The following is a 21,221-nucleotide window of genomic DNA, read 5'->3' as shown; positions in this document are numbered from 1 at the left end:
ACCAAATAAAAAAATAATTTTTCTATACCTCTGCTAATAGAAATTTATATCAAAATTTATCATAAGAAACGATTATTGTTATCGATATTCCGATTGGCCGCTACAGTCATCTGTTAAAAAATAATCATATCAAATCATTAATTTGCAATTGACGAATAGTTTTATTATTCTTTAAGAAACATAAAAGAGATGGTTCTTTGTAGATTTTTTCTCCAGGGTAGCTGTAGATTTGGAACAAAATGCAATAATGAACACTTGGACGTCAAGTAGGAATAAAATTTATTAAATTAAGTTTTAAATGTAATGTATTTCAAAATCCTTAGACAACTTGTAAAAACAGACTTGGAAGGCGCAATCAATGGAAAGCAATGGCCAATTTCCTGTTTTGGACCCTTCAAAGATAAACCTTGTATACCAAGCTTTATTGAAGATCAATCCTTTGAAGAGATACGTTGGCTATGTTATGAAGCAAAACAAAAGAACTGTGTGGAACAATATGTACAGCATTTCAGCAAGGAAGTTATGGAAGCAAATAACAAGATGAAAACTATGTTGCAATTACCACCCGCTGCAATAGATATTATTACCCGACTTTATGATGCACCTACCGATGCTGGTGCTAATACCGGCTTGACAAAAAGTAATGTTAATAATCCTTTCGGTCTTGGAGGTAATGTTATCAACGATAGCACGTCAATATTTAATAAGCCTAGTGTACCTGGGAATAGTGCCTTTGGTGGAGCTTTTGGCAATAATGCAACTAACGTCGGACAAACGCCTACACAAGGTGGCGGAATATTTGGCGGTGGAGGTGGTTTATCGTTCAATTCTCCAAATCAACAATCTTCGATTTTTTCGCAGCAGTTACAAAAGCCTGCTTCTGTATTTGGAGGTGGAGGCACACAAGGCAGTTTATTTGGGCAAACTCAGACGAATACTGGAATTAGTGGTGGACTCTTTGGTCAGACACCTCAAGCGACTGGTAATTTATTTGCTCAAACCACACCACAACAGCAACAAACACAGCCTACAGCCAATGTTGGATTATTTGCACAACAACCACAAACAGGCTCACTATTTGGACAGCAAAATCAGACGCAGACAGCACCAGGAGGGAATTTGTTCAATCAAAATATACAGCAACAACAACAACAACCAAATGGTGGAAATATATTTGCGCAAGCCATGCAATCACAGCAACAACAACCCACGGCCGGATTCCCACTGTTTCAAGCCAATAAGCCTCAAACCAACTCTGTTTTTGGACAACAAAGCGTTTTTGCACAGCAGAGTACAGGTGGAATGTTTGGTCAAATGGCTGCAAATACGCCTGCGAACAATGCTAACAATTTGTTTACTCAACCGGTCAACACAACAGATACAAATGGGGTTTTTAAAAACACACAAAACATATTCGCCCAAGCTATGCAACAACAGCAACAAACACCACAAAATATGTTTTCGCAAGCTGGACAAAATTCAGCGCCGGCACAACCGCCCTCAGGTTTCTTTCAACAAAATGTTCAGTCGCAGCAAATGACAAATCAACATACAGCCTTTGGCCAACAAATGGGAGTAAATAACGCTTCGTTGCCTCTCTTACAATCGCCAGTGGTAAGCAGCTCTGTGTATAGCAAATTGGAGGATCTTACAACAGAAGATATTGAAGCCTTCAAAGCTGACACCTTTACGCCTGGTCGAATTCCAAATGTTCCACCGCCTCGAGAGTTGATCAATTAAATAATTTAGTAGAAGTAACCATAAACAGCAGAAGTATATTACGAGCAAATAAATATGAATCAAACATGGAACGCTCTAAAGCTATAAATTTTACAAAAATAAGCAATGCATTAAATTAAGGAGATTAAATTAACTTTATTTTCACTTCATTTATTATATAGTTGCCACCTTTTTTATTTAATGTTGTTTTTAACAAAATTTTCCCGTTGATAAACTTCGAAATAGTTTCAAAGATTAAAACTTGGTTTTAATCACTTAAACTGCATTAGTATGTTTGGGCATTTCTATATATGCATCCTGATTGAGGTTATTGACACTTGTTTTCTTTCATAAAGAATTCCAAAAAACCGTTGTTTAACTGAACACTATATTTTCGTTTGAGCTGCATATTTCTTACTACTTATTTTCTTGTTCTACACCAGGAGTGTTGATATTTAACACCTCAAACGCAGTAGCGGCTTTATCTATAACTGAATTTGTTGCTTGTTGTTGTCGCTCGCTTTGCGATTTTTCCCAGGCCAAGTCGAATGGATAGGCAATAGGCTTTAGTTCATCTGGACATTGCTCTTGGTAAGGAGCTGTGGCTTCAGCTATCGAGGCACCACGCGTATGAATACGCTCTAACATGGCAGCATTATGTGTCTCGGCATTTAATGATGTTATGTATTCAAAAAGTTGTTCTTTTGAATAAATATTCGGCAAACCACGTTTTTCGAAGAACTAAATAAAAATTGGAAAACATAGATATTAATTAACAAAAACTATACTAACTAAGATACTATACATTATTAAAAATTTTAATTTCGACATGAAAAATGTTCAACTTACATTGATTATATTGCCACAATCGCGCATTAGGAATTCTAAAGCACTTGGGTGTTCGGGTTCAACTGACTGCGCCACATCGATAAACCAACATTTGTCATCGTACCAAAGTATATTATATTCACTCAGATCGGCATGTACTAATTTGGCTTCGTTATATAACTTGTGCATAGCTGCAACAATTTCTTCATAGGCACAAGAAAGTTCCGATTGACTTAAGCGAGCATCTTTGAGTTTTGGCGCGGCATTATGATTATCACCAATGAAAGACATGACTAAAACATGTTTCTTTAACACGACCACATCTGGGCAATTAATACCGACGCTTTGCATACGCATTATATTGTGCATTTCCTTTTCAGCCCACATGTTAATAATAACACGATTGTTCTGTTTGCTGAAACGGTCTTTAAAACGATAATCATCTTTGATATATCGATCTCGTTGCTTAAATTCATTTAATGTAGTTTTGAAAATCTTAATAGCACACTCCTTTGGTAATAATTGTGGGGAGCATATGGTGCCACTATAGCCGCTTGCATTTTCTGCGATTTCTGCATACGCAGGATCAGAATTTCCATGTAAGATCACGGCCTCCTTGCCTGTCGATATAATGCCGTTTATTTGCTCCAATATTTGATTGTTAATTAATTTATAAAGTAGCAGACGAGTAGGTGCGTCGACACCCATTTCTGCTGTGGCCACATTAGCTTTGCGATCGTGCATTTTATTTTTCTTATTACCGCGACGAGAATATGTTTTCAGTTGGTTAAAAACCTATAAAATAAAATAAAAATATTGTTGTTATTTACAAAAACTATTGTAAATACGTAATTATGACGCAATAAATATGAATACATACTTGATTGGAAAGTTTCATGTCAAATCCAGCGCCATCACCGGTTGGAAACTCAGGAGGAAATGACATAACTCGGCAAGCATTACGCACTCCACACAGTTGAGGATCATGTTTGGTTATCATTTCACCCTCCTTGTCTAGTTTAAATCCACATTTTGGTATTGTGTCTAATATTTTTTCGTTGGTTTCAAAACGATCCCAGTCTCGCTTATGTCCACTTGCTTCTTCATCATTTTCTAAAGAGTCATCTGAATCGTTTAAGAATTCCAAGTCACCATTACGACGGTACTTGTCCAAGGTTACTGTCACCTTACTATCTTTGTTACGTTTATGCTCAATTCGTCGCAGCTCTTCATTGTATTCATGATCAAATTGTGATTGGAGCATTTGCGCTATGACAGCGTCCGAGTTACATTCTACAGTATCTTCTTCTTGTGCAGCAGTCAATAATGCAGAATAATCTTCCCACTCACCCTCTTGCGATTGCTTTTCATCATTAACTGATGAAGCATTTGCAACTGCAGAGTAAAGATGAGATGGCTGCGTTTCAGTATTTATGGCCGTAGCTATTTCGGCGTCAGTGGCTGCTTGCTTCGCTTGTTGCAATAAACGTTCTTCAAAACGTTTTTGTTCTTGATTTTGAACACGATGTGCATATTCTTCAGACATTATTTCAGCGAAGTTTATTGTTTCCGTTGGTTTTGTTGAAGCTATGCCCCATGCATTTTGTTGTGTTTTTTGTGAATCCATTATATTTACTTTACTTGATGATTTTATTTCCTTAAACTATAACTACAAACTAATCCTATTTGGGGGTAAACTAAAAATGTATAACGTTTTATAAAAAAATGTTATTACGTTTTGTGAAATATGTTTTTAATAAACTACGAAAACTTGTGAAATAAGCAGGCAGTGTTCTATAGCGACACATTTTCTGATGCAGAGTTGTATTTATTGTTCAAAAAGTTCATAATTTGCTTAAGTTTTCTTTTCACATATAACTGTGAATAAACTTATTTATTATTTGTGTTAATGTTTTGCAATAACTATATATTCCAAATTATTATTATTTTTTTATTTTTGAGAATATTTAGTTATTAAGTTAGCAAGGTTTATGAAATCGATAACTCAAGTAATGAAATAAAACAATCGTGCTCTCCTACAATAAAAGTAATCGGTTAACAGTTGTTTGTGATAATTTCGTAAAATTGTTAAATAAGTTCAGATTTCTATTCAAATTCATAAATAATAGATTGGAAGAACACGGTATAATTCAATAAATAAATATATATGTACCTTCATGTAACTCAATTTATTGCATAAATATTTATGTGACACTTTAGTGCGTGGCGCAAGGCCATATAAATGTTTTTTTTATTTTCAAATTGTAATTAATAAGTGAAACGAAATATTAGCGGCAATTCTTTACACTTTTATTGAAAATAATTTCTGAAAATTAACAATTTTCGATAACAGCATTCATTATATCATCAAATATTTTATACATTTGTAAATTTTCTATACAAATTGTCCAAAAATACTCCACAATGTAAAATATAAAAAAGTTCGAGTTTAAAAACTCTTTAAATACAATGTGTATGTATATATTTTATAAATGAATCGTGTATATTTAAATAGCGTACATAATCATACTTACTCAATAGCATGTGTACATGTCACTTAAATGCCAACAGGTTTTATATTATATAAATTTTTGTAATAATAGTAACAACAGTAAAAACAGTATTTAATTTTTTTCATTATCTGGTTTGGTGTTTTTTTGTTTTAGTTGTAACATGTAATGGAAGAAATTTACGTTTCAATAGTAGAATACCTGCTGCTGATGCTCCAATGTATGTCGGGATACGAGTACATTAATTTAATAATACTTTATAGTCAGAAATTAATTACTGATAGTTAATAAAAGCGCGTTGCGTAATTGAAATGTTTTTTGTTTGTTTTTTAAATAATTTAACTTGAAATGAAATTCGATTCGTGTCATTACTTGCAATGAGGCATAAATAGCATATATATTATACATGCCGTACCGTGTATAATAATTATTTGTATTGTTTGTAAGTAAGGCAATCATTTTGTTGTACTTGTGTATTTTTCGTTAACATTCGTTTTTTCTTTTCTTTAATATATATGCAAGGATTAAATTGGATGCGTTTGTGGATCAGTGCAGTTTTAGTGAAAATGTGTGTTAAGATTTTTAAAAATAATCTTCGAATAAAAACTTAAAATTAGAATGATAGATAGATGCAAAATTAGAATAATTCATTGATTGGGATATTTAGGAAGGTGCCTTAATTAAAGAAACAAAAATAGCTAAAATTAAAGTAGAAGATATTGCAATGTAAGACGATACAAAACTTATTTATATGTAGTTTAAATTATTTCAAATCTCTATATCGCCATGTTGAATTTCGAAATAAATATTTTTTCGGTGTCAATTAAAAAAAAATAGATCTTAAAATTGACTTTCTTCGCGCTGGGTTGTCTTTGTTGTAACTGTCTCCGTTTCGCCATTGGTCTTTTCATGTGAAATACTTGTAATAATTGATTTAATAACCACAGAGCTGCTATTAGTTTCAGTTGTATTACTGAAATGTGTGAATTAAAATTAAAATATAATAAATTTACAAATTTGCAAATATTTCAAATAGTTACCTCAAAGGCGCCAAATCCGCAAGATTCGGTATGTTGAAATCGCTGACATCCTTCATGTTTGCACTGGTCAAAATTTGATTAGTTTGTGTGCTTAATACAGATAGACGACCTAGAAAAATCGTGTCACAATATTACAATTACATAGTTGTGAAGTGATGATTTATTTTGTTTTTTTTTTTTTTATTGTAAATGCATATTCTGTAGTAGAAAAAACTTACAAAATGTGTTCACCTGTTTTATTAAAAAATATCCATTCCCTTACGTTTCGTCATATTAATATTAAAAATGTAGTTTTTAATTTAAAATTTGGATTCAGCTTTTTATATATATTTTTCTGTAATTACTAAAACGAGTTTTTGTGGGCGCCTAAAAAATAGATTAATTTAACAATAGTTAGAATTGCGCTGCAGTTTGAGCGTAGCACAGAAAACGGACTAAATGCAGCATTCAGCTGCCCAGCGACTACTAACCACATAAAATGGACACGGGTACATGTTCTAATTACGAACGAAAATACAACTCTTTATATACAAAATAATTGGACTGGCATGTTTTTTTTAAGTATTAAATGTTTTTGGTATACACAACAGTAACTGTAACAAACACACATTTTGTATTTATTTTTAATAAACTAGTTTAAATCCATGTTGATAATCACACATTTAAATCAACCAACACCATTACTTAAAATATTATTCCAAATAACTATTTAAATTCAATATTTGCTTGCTTACCGACAGTTTCCTCCGTTGTGGTGGTACATAAAGTAGTTGTTGTGGCATTCAAATGATCGCGGACGGAATCAACAGTTATATCGCCCATGGAACTTGTGATTGTATCGTTGGCACGATTTGGAGAATTACTGTCCACACTCGAATTAACACCATTGGTTAGCGTAATGCTACCTTTCTGTTGGTCGATGTCGACTTCAAGCGGTTTTGTGCGATCTTTCGCAGCTGAATAATGTGAATTTCTTGCTGAAGATAAACTTGCTGCGTCAATGTTTTCCTGGTTCTCCGCATTTACACTATTCGTATCGCCAGCTGCATTTGCGTGCTCATCGGCAACCAATTCCTCCACTTCAATACCGCCTTTTGGCGTTACAGCTTTTGTGGTCGATAGCGATATACGTTGCAGTTCCGAGGAAGAAAGCATGTATAAGGCCTCGCCGCCATTTGTAAAACAAAGCGATGATATGCCACTAAAATAAAATAGATTTATTAGCATAATGCACTAAATAATTGTTATTTTAGTTAAACTACACTTACTTAATATCCTCGCGTCTGACAGCCGCTGCATTCAGTTGTCGCTTCAGCTCCGGCACCGATAGCACCATGATATCGCCCATATTGGTTAGACACAGTAATGCCATTTCGTGATATAGACGCGCGTCGGTGGCACTGCCGCCGGTAGTGTTGGCGCTGGTATTGGCTATATCTTGTGCATTCTCTTGTGAACGCGCTGAAATCGACTTGGACGGGCTACCCCCAACACCCTGTGCCAATAAATCGGCTGGCAAGCGGCATGAAAACGATGCAAAATGTATACGGCGCACGCGTGCGCCCTCATTTGCGGTTAGCTTATACTTGTTGATGGGTTTCAATTGTGGCAGTGAGAACACTTTAAATTGCTCTTCAGATGCGATTAGTAGACGATGTGGTGGTGAAACTGCGCTACTGTTGCTATGCTGATCAACCGGGTAGCCATGCTGGTCGAATATGGCAATACCGACGACAGGTGCACGGTGTTTCAGTTGTATTTCTTTCGCCAATTGAGCCGATACTCGTCGTGGCTGTGTAGCTGCTGTTGTGGCCGCTGCATTACCGCTAACTGGTGGTATATTAGTGGCAGCAGTTAGAGCAGGTGGCAAATGTAACAGGAAAACTGATACTGTGCTCGAATTTGTGGCCGACCACAAGGTGGGCGAAGTTATATTTACTATAAACAGTTGAAAATAAATATTAAATTCAAAACATATGGTAATTGTAATTACTGCATTACCATTAGTGATAAACGTTTTAGCGAATTGTAAACAGCGAACCATAGAACCCATGCCATCGTCGGTGGAACGTGCTTCCACTTGTCGTTCAATTGGGCGTGCTTCCAACTGTAAAAATATAGATTATTCATATTATTATATAAATGCGATTATATAATGCATTAAAATGCACTTACAGTTGTAGGCACTTGTGATGGATTGTTACGCGTGGAACGGCCTTTACGCAATTTGCGGAAAGATTCTCGCAACGACTTCTTAAATGACTTGCGTCGTGATAATTGCTCACCCGCACCTGTTAAATCTGAGAAATGAAGATTGATTAGCGCCAGTTTTTAGTTTTTCAATTCACATTTCGGCTACATACCATTTGGATTGAGTGTGCAACGATGAAAAACTGGCAGAAAGGTGTTAAAGTCAAATAAAACTAAACCATGCGCAGTGCCTCCAGCCACTAAACCCCAATTCGCTTCCAGCGCCAAACAGGTTATACTTGCTGGAGGAAGAACTTGTAAAACGCCGGTGATTTCAACACCAGCATCAGCAACAGGTTCAGCGTCTGGCTCCAGCAGATTTGGGCGCACCGTCAATTGATCATGTCCCTTCCAGACGAAACCATCTCGATCGCTTACCAGATTCATAGAACTCGCTTTAAGCGCAGCGCCATCAGATTCGCCGTTATCAAAGTTGCCAATCACGATTTGACCAGCAGTGCCACCAACAATTAGCCGTCCAGTTTTTGGACACAAAGCTATCTTTTTAACTGCCAAACGTGGATCGTCAGAGTAGGGGTCGAAAAGGCCAGATTTTCGGAATGGTGGCTCAGACTCATCCAAAGTATCCGATGTTTCCGCCGGTATATCATCCAGATTCTCATGCCTTTAAATAAGATATAAAACTTTTAACTCAATAAAAATTTATTTTTTTTTCCAAAAAATTACCCAAACAATGGTGCGGTTTTGAAATTGTAAAGCGGTTTGAGAACAACGCCAGTACAATCCCAAAATTTCACAGAACCGTCTTCATGCCCAGTCAATAGTATTTCATATAGACGTGCATCTTCATTCTCAGCATCGTCGGACACCTCTTCTTCCAAGACACCACCATTAATTGGCCAATCTAGGTGGCTGCAATCGGCATCTTGTTCTTCGCCTGCGTGCACAATTTTATTGTAGACCTCCTGAGTTACCTGTGATGCCAGGTAATTGCACGTAATAGCGGATGCATGTACGGAATGTAAATATGGTGCTTTTAGTACAGGAACTTTACTATCAGTTAAATCATAAGCACAAAACTCTTCTTCCAGCAGTACGACCAAAACTTGCACATTATCGGTATTATTTTGGAATATCACAAAGAAATCGATAACTTTTGATGTGAAGTCCAGGCACACTTTATTGCCGTCATTTGCATGTACGGACACACAGTTATGATCGCCATATGCTGAGCGTGGCATGCCACCAGAAAATACAACAACTTCAGCCGAGCTGCGTAAATAAAATACAAAAGCAAAACTCATATAAATTGATTAACAAATTATTTATGAAACACTTACCCTCGCTTGCCCTTATAAAGTCGATTTATGCTTTTGCATGGATCCGGTCCATAGGGCACGTAATTGACGTTTTTCGGTGCTTCGGCATTAGTCAAGCTCCACGATGCATAAGAACCATCAGCATGATACCAAGTAAACTGCGTACCAGCTGCATTTACAAACAGACCTACGCTCTGTCCATGACCGGGTGCAATGTATGCACGCACCACTGCGGATGTTTCCAGATCCCATAATACACAAAGTCCACGGTTGTACGCAATCAGCAATTTATTATGCGCATTTGGCAATTGGCGTATAGATTCAATAGCACCGGGATTTAACTTGTAAGTTGGCGGCACTTGCTCCAAAACAATATCATGATAGATAACAGGTTCACGTATCGAGAACGAATTCAAATCGAATTGATAGATATTGCCTCCTTCAGTGCCAATCCAAACAATGTCTTTGTTCAACGAACAGCAAAGCGATGAAACTTTCTTCAATTTCCCGTCAAAAGGCAATGTCTTGATGGCAACCAATGTTGCACCGACAGGTTCCCACAAAATCAAATGGTTTGATGCTGTCAACGACAACACACGTCCTGTGCCGTAGACCCATTCCAAAAGCTGCACATTGAGTTCAGCGGCCGAGTTAGTAATTAGTGTGTGTTGGCCATAAAATTCTACACCAGGTTGTCCAAATACTTTGATAGCGCCCGTTTGGGTGCCGATAGCCATCAGTTTAGATATCGGATCATAGGCCACCGCGGATGGTTTGTGCGGAAATCCATGTTGTGCAGTCTAGAAAAGGGTTTAAAGTAATTTGTATTTAATTTTTTTTTATAATTGAATAGAAAATTTAATATTTTTGTGGTTTTACCGGTCTACAAACAATAATTTTTTACATATACTTCAATTTATATTACACATAACATGGAATTATGTAAATTATTGCGTTCATTTATTAAGAATTATCGATAAATCGGGTTATGTTCCCACGACAGTCTGGTTTACGTAAAGAATTTTTATCCGGCCAAGAACTGACAACTTTCCTCAGTATTATTTGAGGAATATTTTCTGTCTTCAACAAATCTCAAATCGTGTGTTTAAACTTCTTTTTAAAACCTCAAAGATATTTAGAAAATAGCAATGGCAGACCTACATATGTTCTCAAAACGACTCATCATAAAATCTATAAAAAATTAAGCAACCACATAGTGTTAGTTAGTTATAAGAGGCACTTTTTACAGTGAAATTCAGCATTTGTTCGTACTTCCACATTTCTTCACAATGTATACTATATAGTACATACAACTGTAGCTTTATTTGTTTGAAATATTGTACTGTGCACCTCAGCGTTTCAACTGCTCTGCTTCGCAACGATGTCGAAATATTAGTTTAATTGGTTATTATTTTTTCATTTTCCATTTGCTTTCCGGCCAAGCGGCTATGGCAAAACTGTATACATGCAAAATGACACTTGATAACGAGGTGTACGGCAACTTAGAGCAACTTAAAAGCACAAGAAGAACTAAGATTATTAGCATTGGTTTAAGTGTACGGTAATTACGAACAACGGATGTTCTTTATTTTAGTCTTTTGCAAATACATATTCACACAAACACTGGATTCGAAAAACTTTCTTTGACATACAAAAAATAAATTTCATTAATTTGCTAAACTAGTGAGAATACTCAATTAAAGTTAGTATGAACATAAACAAATATTAGAATAACTGTAAAATTATATATACAATTATATTTAAATTCGAAATTAAAGTATTTAACATTTTGAAATATTATTGTTTATCAAATATGGATACTATTATTAGAAGGATATAAATTGTTTCAACTGTTAGCACAATTCCTTAGTAACTTTCACAGAAAATAAAGCCTTTGTGCCAGTAAATTTTTCTTATTCAATACTATGAATAGTATATCCCGATATTGGCACTACACGTATTAAATTCATAACTTAATACTTAAGTATGATGTTATAAGGATTTATTAGTTTGCATAACAAACATTATATTTAATTCATCAATTGAATTTTTTAAATTGTTTTCGAATTTATGTTTGTTATAATTAAATTCAAATTAGAATTTGTTTATAATGCACCGCAATATAGAAAAACGGTACCTGACGAGCTGCGCAGCCGCTTTTATGTGTGTCTTGCTTTTTAAAACCGTCCGTATAGAATAACATCACGAAACTGAGAGATTCAAATTATAAAACTACTATTCTAAGCCAAAAGAGGAACAATTGTTTTGCCTGTTTGTTTTTAGCATTGTTTTCTTAATTCTTTTCTTTTGGCTTTTACTGGTTTTGGCCAAAGCTTAAGAGATTGGTGAAAAGGAAATACACAATGCTTAGATGTTTAGCTTTCGTCAAACTTTTATCGCCGTTAGGTTTGGGTTTAGAGCGAACGGCAGGCAATATAAGAAATCAAATAATTGTTTGAGTTGTAGTTTAATACACTTAAATTTGGTATATCGGCAGATTATTCATATTATTGAGAAGTTCACCTTCATATAAATAGTACTGATCCAGCAGTATCTACTTAAATAGTTGCATTTGTGAATGTATAACTTTTTAGTAGGAGAAATAATATAAAAAATGAGAGTAAAATATAAGTTTTTTTCTAAAGATATTCGCATTTTTTTTTTTAAGTAACATCTCTTTGCTAATTATTATTAATTAACATTGTTTTTTTTTTTTTATTTTGCCATACAATAGTGTTTTATGAGTTTTGAAAATAATATTAATAACTTTTTGAAATAATTAATAGACGTTCTCATCTCAAATGTCGCACGAGAGCAGAATAGAACACACTTTAAATATATCGCTGAGAAGTGACCGTCATTAGTCGGAAATAATTGCGCGAGTACGTCATTCTTACGCAGAAATGGATAACATAACGGAAACGACATGCACGTCTGAGATATTTCAATTAACCTTAGCGGTTTGGTGTTGAACATGTTTGCATCTAATATAACAACATTCACGTGAAATTTTAAGCAATTAGTTCAAAACCACTCCTTAGTTTACATTAGCGTAATATGCACCGAGTGATTTGATGAAGTCTTTAAGAAGCAACCAATTTGAAATCGTTATTTTTTGGCTTCAAATTTAGCCAGGAATTTTAGTCTGTTACTATAAATAATTTGATTAAAGCAAAAAATAAAAATAAATTCATATATGCATAAATGCTGTCTTTGGAGGATCGTATTTCCGTTAAATTTCTCAAATTCTTTACTTAAGATTAAGCTTCGCTACACTTGCCAATAATTACTAAAGGCGTGGTTAAGTGTTTTGATCTTTCTTCGCTTACACGTATTTCATATTTTAAATTTAAACGAGTTCATGAAAATTCATGAAATTAAAATTTATATTGGATTTTGTTTTCTTTTTTTATAGACATGTATACGTATATAGATACTTTTAACTTTTTAAGAAAACTGGAATAAGACAAGCAAAGACCAAGTTTAAAAATAAAATTGAATAAATAAAAAAAAATAATAAGAACTTAAATTTCAAAGGCCACAAATGGAGTTATATGCAAAATGCTGTATGTGGATTTGTCTTCCTCTTGATTGGCTCCAATTTGTAAAATCAAATCAGACACATTTCGAAAATCATATTCGTACAAATTTTAATACAGCTTATGAAATTTGATAAAAATAAATATTTTCTTAGATTTTGTTGACTTTTGGAACATACATTTTTTAATTGAATTATTATTCAATAATAATAATTGTAACATTAATAATAATAATACATATGAGAATACTTCTTCAAATTATTAAAGTGATACCCGCCTGTATTACCAATCACCAACCATAAAACTGTATTTATACACATGCACACATATGTACATACATGTATGCTTTTATTTTATCAGTCATATATGTACATAAAGTCTAAACAATGCCATCACTGTTGTGCTGAATTGTTTATTTGCGCCAAGAAGTTACAACAGGTGCATATCAACTTTTAAATTGTTTTAGTTTGGACTTCATATCTTATCATTTAGTCGAACGCTTATCAGTCTGTGTTCTGCTTACTCACCGATGGTCGTTTATAAATGCGTACACAAACACATATATAAAACAAAATTCTTATATAGGTTTGTAATCAGGGCCGCACCTGATCGTATATGGTTAAATGTGTACATGAACGTATGTAATAATGCAGACACAATAATATAAATACAGTTTTTAAAGTAACCCACTCGGAATGTCAGAATATTTATTTTTAGTGTAAAACTCTGGTGTTATCCATTTAGCTTTCATAATGAGACCCTTGATATTAAAAAAGAAAATGCTACTTGAACCAAAAGGAAAGTTATTTAGAAGACGCATTTTTTAAATTGACCTACTTTTTTATCACCGTTATGTTGAAGTAATCAGCCTTAGAATGCTTTTTATCGACATGTTGTTTCTATTATCTATAATTAACTGACAACATATTAGAATTACAATTTTTACTTTAATATACCGATAAATCTTTCATATCCTGTCTTCTTTACAGTAACTACCACGAAATGGTAATATGTACAAACAAAATATCAATTTCAACCACAAATATTAGAGCGGTAATAAAGAAATAGGCCATTTCAAAACGCGGAAGCAACGAAAATGTTTGCCACAAACGTTTTTAATTTGTTTCCGTTTATTACAAACGCTTGCATATGAATATAGGTACAGTAAATTCAAACTTTTCGATAGGATAAAGGTGTGCCGTCGACGGCTTTTGTAATAATGCAAACAATAAATGAAAGAGAAATGAAGCATTCACACGCATAGGGTGTTTATAGATAACTACAACTTAACTCATAATAACACATTTTATTGCTATCCAATCCATTTACAGCGGTGAGGTCAACATTTGATCAGATTTAAATAAATATAACGGTAATATTTAATCAAGTTGAAATAACTTTGCGAAAATGTCAAGGCAGCCGGTATTTGTGTACAAACAGAAGTAAGTTGCTCGAAGTTACAGCAACACCCACATTGTCCAATGCAAAATCATGACGTGGATTAAGAAACATGCTTCGTACAAACGAAAAACCTAAACTCCAAAACAAGGAAATGGCTGTAAGCTAGCAAAGAAGTGGCTAAACGGGTTATGTTTGGTGATGACGACTACGCGCTTTGCGTATCTATTACAAACGGCAACCATCTATCAAACTATCTAAAAGCCAATACATGTATACATGGTCTTTATGTATATTCAAAAGAGTATACATATATGTATGTGCACAATGAAGGTAGAGTGAATACAGTTAGACAGTTTGAATACACTGTAAAAAGTTGTTGATATTAAAAATAAATTTTCTTAGGCAATGTTTATTATGAAGTAATTGGAAACCAAAATCAAGAAAAGAAAACTGTCAGCGGTATATATATATTTTTTTTTCCATAATTCCTAGGTGGTACATAGGGCCTCAACGGTATATGTATATAAATTTCATCATACCTGCTGTTTATATATACATTTGAAGGTTTCCAAATTGATAAGGGCCTTATGAAAAATATTATGCATATAATTTTTTCAATGAAAACCCAAATTTGTAATATTGCCGTAGCGAATCATTAATTATTATGTTTATACACTTAGTCATAGTTTCACTTTTTTTTTTTTTTAACGCAAACTGTGTTATCTTGCCGTGTGTCGCATTCTAAAGAATTTAGATAAATATTAGCCTTGTTTACCTATACATGGCGAAGTTACGGTTGTCATAAAAAATGTTCGATAACGTAATTTATGTAGCAATACACATATTTAAGTCGAGGTACTTTCAATATTTGCTATACGAATTTGTAAAAAATATATTTTTTTCTTAAATTTTATTACTATTTTCAAAATAAGTTTTTTTTTTCTAATTAAATTCTCGAGTATTATAATAACTACTCATACAATTGGCGCCTATTGCAAATAAGACAAAAGTTAACGGAATTAATAAACTCTATTCAAGCTATTAATATGAAGTTGGAAACAATACATAATTACTTATTCCCGAAACAACATCAATCAAAATATTGAATTTATTTAGATCAATATTTAATTGTCTTTTATGTGAAATGTAAAAATATAAATTCTCAGTGTATATACTGGGACTCACCTTTCTATATGAGAAAAGTTCTTTCTGCAAACGTTGTCTTTCTGCTGTAGGCTGCTGGCCTTTTCCACGTATAAATTTTAACATCTTGAATCTATTAGAATGATATGTATGATGTTATGACTTTGAATGATTGTCTTTAAACAGCGAAATCTGAAACAAAATAATTTCTATATTATAAATTGAATTATTATTATAATATTTATATATTGCACATCGTAGATATGATAGTTTTAATTCAGCACAAACATTTGTGTTAATTCTGTCAGTGTGTATTGGCCGCGCAATGTACCTATACATTCATATGCATGAATATTGAGCGCTCAACAAGTGGATATTTCGCATTCTCTTAGAACATTAAATATACTATTTCTACGTTTAATTATTGCACTTTTAGAGTCAATTGGAACTAATTAATTAAATTTATGATGTACAAATATTATAAACATATTTATCCATAATAACACAATCCGTAAGGTATGTCAAACCAAAGTATATAGAGCAAACGAGTCAACAATGCGTAACGCCATGAAATATAACAAATAGCATAAATATCGCGGATAAATATTTTCAACCAAGCGTTAGAACGCCAACAAAGCTCTGGGCGAGTTAAATGCCAATAATGCAAGAGTAACGAAGCCATTCTTGGACAGAAGGGAAATAGAAGCGTAGCATTCTCATGTATTCATATATGTATGTGCATATTATGCGCGTCTATGCGGCATTATGAGTCAACAGGAAGGGCACACAAATTTACTGTATATTCTTGTACATGAATATTTTAAAATTTCATTCAATACACGCACGAATTATAAATAATGCCACCGTTCATTCACAGGTGTTTTACGCTCTGTTTTATTTCAATTAAACCTGGTTTATGTACTTATCCAAACCGCTATCGGTGTTTATATTCACACTGTAGTTTATTTAGTGATGTCAATTAACTTTTATAATCTTCTTATGTACCAATTTAAAAAGTTGCAAAATTATTCTCCAATTAAACAATATGCATTTGCAATGTTATTTGTATTTATTTACGAAGAGCGACACTCTACTACACCACGTACAACACCCAACGCATTCGGCATTTTTTTCTCAACTGAAAAGAAAAACAAGTTCGTGCGCACTCGCAAAATGGCCGTTGAACCAGAGTTGCCTGCACTTCCCATTAGGTTACACAAAAGAACTTTTGTAAACGTTCTTTTTTATTGAAATTTCAAACTTCAATATATTTTACATTTTATACTATTCAATAGAACAAATAGTCAAAATTAATATTACCAACTAAGTTATATTGATATACTTAAACAATAAAAAAAAATTATTTGTGTCTACTGAGGAGAAAACACACAATTTTTTCTACACAAAAACCCATTCACTCTGTTATTGTAAAGCTTTTAAGCTCACTTCTAAAAGAGCTTTTAAAATGGTGAGAAATATATTCATAGAATATCAACTTATTTATTTTATGATTGTTTATTTATTGTTTAAAAAACTGCAATATTTTAAATATGTTTTTTGCTCATACAGATACATTCTTCAAACCCATAATATTATAGTACAATTTATTAATTTTACATTTTGGCCAATTGTACAGGATAATATTTTATAAAAATAATTATTTGATTTGCGCAAATTATTGAAACGTTTATTGTACACATTATGGACTTGTTTGAGTAAAGAATTGTTTGCTTTATATTGATGAATTCGACTCTGCAGCGTACAACAGCTGATTGTTATCACCTTACTATGCGTTCATACAGTCGTCACAGCTTCGCAGGCCATATTTATTACGCTGAGCAAGCGTTCTTAATTCTTCGACGTGGTTTAATCGATATACATTTTTCAGTATAATAATCGATTTACGATTGTAATCGTAATATCGATACTGTAGCTGAATAAATATGGGCAAGCGAAAAACTTCGAAATCATAGAAGAATTGCAAAAATAGCGTTGCTCTGTGCGCCAGTGACAGTCAAAGTGCATGAATTCCGATAGCAATATGGAACTTTTGGGATTGTCGCGCTCCTGATGACGGATGGCTATTAGTGTTGGTAATGGTAGCCAACAGTATTTACTAGGTCGTCCGAAGCGTTGGAGCTCGATACTTCTAAAAACAAGCTATCAGTAAGAAGAACACTTAATATAAACGAGTAAAATAAATAAAAAATAAACAAAATGTTAATATTTTGTGAAAATTCATAATTATTTAAAGTTTTGCCACTTTTTATTTAAATAATTTCAAAGCAAATGAGTTTAATAATATTTTCTTTATATATAGCCCTCTTCTAACTTTTATTTTAATAAACTCTTGCTTAGCAACTTATCTAAATATTGGAAGTTAGCAGTTTGTAAAGATGTATATTAACAAAGGGATTACATAGCAATAGTTTCCCACAGTTGATACTACAAAAGTAAAATATTGGGGGTTTTCTCGTGGGAAGCTGAATTTAAAATGAGGGAAGACGAAACTACTTGTAGAACTATATCGTTTTTCTTATTAAATGTGAGTTTTTTTTTACACAGTGTAACTTCTTTAACTCGAATCACCATTATCCACAAAAAAACTTCGAATTAGAGAGACTTCGAATTATAGAATTTTCATTAAAACATAAAATTTTTCAAAAAGACGTAAAATTTAGGTTTATACCCAGCCTTATTTGTTAACTTCGCATATCGTTTTTTTTTAACGTTAAAACACGTATTCTGTAATTTTGATTGTTGCACTTTGCTATCATGCCTTTCTTACACGATTTATGAAATCTATAAGTGTAATATCATATTTTTTGTTCGCCACCATATGAATACAGGGACTCCTTTAAAATTGATTCTTGATATTAAAATTTTAAATTTTGTGTTATGTCCTGGTCGAATAGATCATGGAAGGAAATTTGTATGAAATTTGAATTTTAAACGCTATTGCCCTTTCAAAAGTTCGAGTTATGGAGATCTTCGACTTATAGAAGTTCGAGTTATGGAAGTTCCCCTGTATCTTGAAACATCAATTATTTACGATTTTTGATTACATTATCGCCAATAATTGCCAAATCAAGAGTACTTCACTCTTCATACATATTTAAATTTGTTATCTCACGCTCATGCTTTTTTGTTTTTTTAATTATTAGCAGCGAACATTAAGTTCAATGAATACACCAATACCTATACATACTCTTGTATTTGTTGTTCTCATGAGCAGTTACTCCAGCAACTTATCACTTAGCACCAGGTGAATTCAAATCTCTAACCAAACAATTTACCGTTATAATGTAGTAGTGTTCTGCATTTCACCCTGTCACTATTAGTAATTAATTAATATTTACATTGTATGTGATTTATAAGCCATTGGTTCAACGCAAAGTTTAATAAAGCAAAGAGGAAATGAAAAGTTCAACTGCATACATACTATACATACATATCTACAAACAATTTAATGAGTGACTCAAATTTCACATTTACCTAATATTTGATGATTAACTCTATTTCTGCCAACGTTAGCAGCGAACGCATACGGCAAGTCGTCTTAACTGATATATGTACATATATTAGTATACTCCCTATGTAGTTACATAGCCACAGCTATTGGCTTATAGAAATTCATCATTCATTCAACAAGTTGGCTTCGGTGGATATAACCGCATTTATGATTTTTTTATATTTTTTATAAAATCTAATGCCAGTCTAGTTGCCATACAACATTCATTGCGTCGCCCCAGGATGTTCAATTCTACGAATAACTGATGTATTGAGTAGAAAATTAAGTTTTTACGTGGAAGTCTCGATGAATGAACATCCCTATTTTTTTTTTAAATATCGGAAATAAAATTTGTAAACACAAACCTATTCGCGGTGCGGACTAAACACTGATTTTCAATGCAATAATATTGAAATAATGCACGCTGCATTACCTTTATGGACTTACTGAATGATCCAAATATATAATACAAATTATTATCAAGTTCAAGCTCATTTAATTATTATTTCTTTGAATAGAAATAGTGCAAAGCATTTTGTATGCAAAATAGAATATATTATTATAAATCGTCGCCGCGTAAAGCAAACAAATAAAATACATATATTTTGAAATCAAGCTAAAAAACAACAATGACGAATGCTTCAATCGAAGAAAACACGACGAAAACACACTCATTTGAATTTCCACGAATAATGACGCTATAGAAATAAATCTATGAATGAATGAGATGTTTTTTGCTCAATTTAATACGCAAGCAATTGTTGGGGAATCTCCAATAACCAAAAGTTTACTCTCATGCAATGCTTTTGTTGTTGTTATCATATTAACATGCACACTACATGTGCACAAAATCGCAAACGCTACGGTTTTATGTATGACTCATGCATTTTCGATTTTCACACAAGCATGCTGCTCCGACTACAAATACTCGTTTGTCCGCATTCAGAGCTTTGCAATGCGATCTCTATTAAAAGCAATTTAAAAGCAATGCAGAAAACAATACTCTGCCGCTCTCTCTCTCATATGATTTGTTTGTATGCATGTGCCCTTATATGACGTAGCTCGTATAGTAAATCAGTGAAAATTTTCATTCATAAAAATTCCATGCGATTTTACAGTGATCGCGTAAGATACGAGTATAAGAGGGCTGGTGTTCTAATAAGATAATGACGTAGTCGAGTGGGTATAAGTATATATGTATGTGAAATGGTAAAATCTTTCTATTCCCAGCAGGAAAAATCGATTTCAGAGCAAACCAATTTTAGTAAATTATATTTTTTATAAAATTAAATTTGAAAAAAAATATTCATTATGATTATAAAATAATTATAAGTTAGCTTTATATACTTTTAGAAAATCGTAATAATTTTATTGAAGCCCAAATAAAGTGTTAAAAATTTTAAATTAATTAATTAAAAATATATAAAATAAAAATAAAAAATAAATATAAAAATACTCGAACTTCTATAACTCGGAACTCTTGAATTGGCAATAGAATTAAAATTTCATACAAATTACCTTCCGTAACTCGGAAGTCTCTCTAAATCGACGTGTTTTTGTGGATTATGATGATTTGAGTTGGAGAAGTTCGAGTCAAGAAGTTCAAGTTTAATGATCATTAAAAGAAATTATGAAACATTTTGCCAGTAGGTTCTACTTTGATTACCTGTAGAAGGGCCAAACGATTATCTACCATGCTGTTTTATAGGTCCAAGTTGATATTAAATTTAAATTAAAACGGCTTCATTTGGCGAAAAAAAATTGCTTTAAACCCATTGCTCTTACTATAAACTGCTGTCATATCCATGAACTGTATTCTTCAAATTTGTTCTTTTTGTTTTCCAAGTTGAAAAGGGAATAAATTTGAGTCAAATTAGGATCGCTAACAACGAGATATATTTTTCAGATCTCCAGCCTGTATGGAACTAAAAAGAGACTATATTCTGAAATAAATAGCGAATTTGAGTCGAATGAGGATCGCCTACATCGAGATATATTTT

At 33.0% G+C, this 21,221-nt stretch overlaps 3 protein-coding genes across 9 annotated transcripts; 1 reads left to right on the top strand and 2 right to left on the bottom strand.

Moving 5' to 3' along the window:
- The first annotated feature begins 77 nt into the window (after window positions 1-77).
- Window positions 78-1,889, top strand: LOC105216660 (uncharacterized). Its single transcript, XM_011191262.3, has 2 exons — window positions 78-266; window positions 324-1,889. The coding sequence occupies exons 1-2, from the start codon at window positions 190-192 to the stop codon at window positions 1,738-1,740; spliced, it is 1,494 nt and encodes a 497-aa protein (XP_011189564.2). The 5' UTR covers window positions 78-189; the 3' UTR covers window positions 1,741-1,889.
- Riok3_1 (serine/threonine-protein kinase RIO3) lies at window positions 1,856-4,331 on the bottom strand. Its single transcript, XM_011191261.3, has 3 exons — window positions 3,428-4,331; window positions 2,569-3,342; window positions 1,856-2,460 (listed from the first exon to the last, which is right to left on the bottom strand). Exons 1-3 carry the CDS (start codon window positions 4,172-4,174, stop codon window positions 2,137-2,139), a joined length of 1,845 nt encoding a protein of 614 aa, XP_011189563.2. The 5' UTR covers window positions 4,175-4,331; the 3' UTR covers window positions 1,856-2,136.
- A 1,126-nt stretch (window positions 4,332-5,457) lies between these two features.
- Window positions 5,458-16,868, bottom strand: LOC105216658 (lethal(2) giant larvae protein). Of its 7 annotated transcripts, none has more exons than XR_008470639.1 (12): window positions 16,716-16,868; window positions 15,753-15,902; window positions 9,649-10,427; window positions 9,035-9,580; window positions 8,461-8,972; window positions 8,273-8,397; window positions 8,099-8,204; window positions 7,366-8,035; window positions 6,832-7,298; window positions 6,316-6,463; window positions 6,098-6,206; window positions 5,933-6,030 (listed from the first exon to the last, which is right to left on the bottom strand). XR_008470639.1 is itself a non-coding variant. In XM_011191257.3 (11 exons), exons 2-11 carry the CDS (start codon window positions 15,834-15,836, stop codon window positions 5,898-5,900), a joined length of 3,531 nt encoding a protein of 1,176 aa, XP_011189559.2. In that variant the 5' UTR covers window positions 15,837-15,902; window positions 16,716-16,868; the 3' UTR covers window positions 5,458-5,897. The 7 variants fall into 7 exon arrangements, 5 of the variants coding, with proteins under 5 accessions (XP_011189559.2, XP_011189560.2, XP_054084147.1 ...); XR_008470640.1 differs by having other exon boundaries at window positions 6,329-6,463; XM_011191257.3 differs by lacking the exon at window positions 6,316-6,463 and having other exon boundaries at window positions 5,458-6,030.
- Between the last annotated feature and the right edge of the window lie 4,353 nt (window positions 16,869-21,221).

This window comes from Zeugodacus cucurbitae, chromosome 3, assembly GCF_028554725.1.
Source record: "Zeugodacus cucurbitae isolate PBARC_wt_2022May chromosome 3, idZeuCucr1.2, whole genome shotgun sequence".
NCBI lineage: Eukaryota > Metazoa > Arthropoda > Insecta > Diptera > Tephritidae > Zeugodacus > Zeugodacus cucurbitae.
The sequence above is the reverse complement of the archived record's forward strand: the minus strand, read 5'-3'. Positions and strand labels throughout refer to the sequence as shown.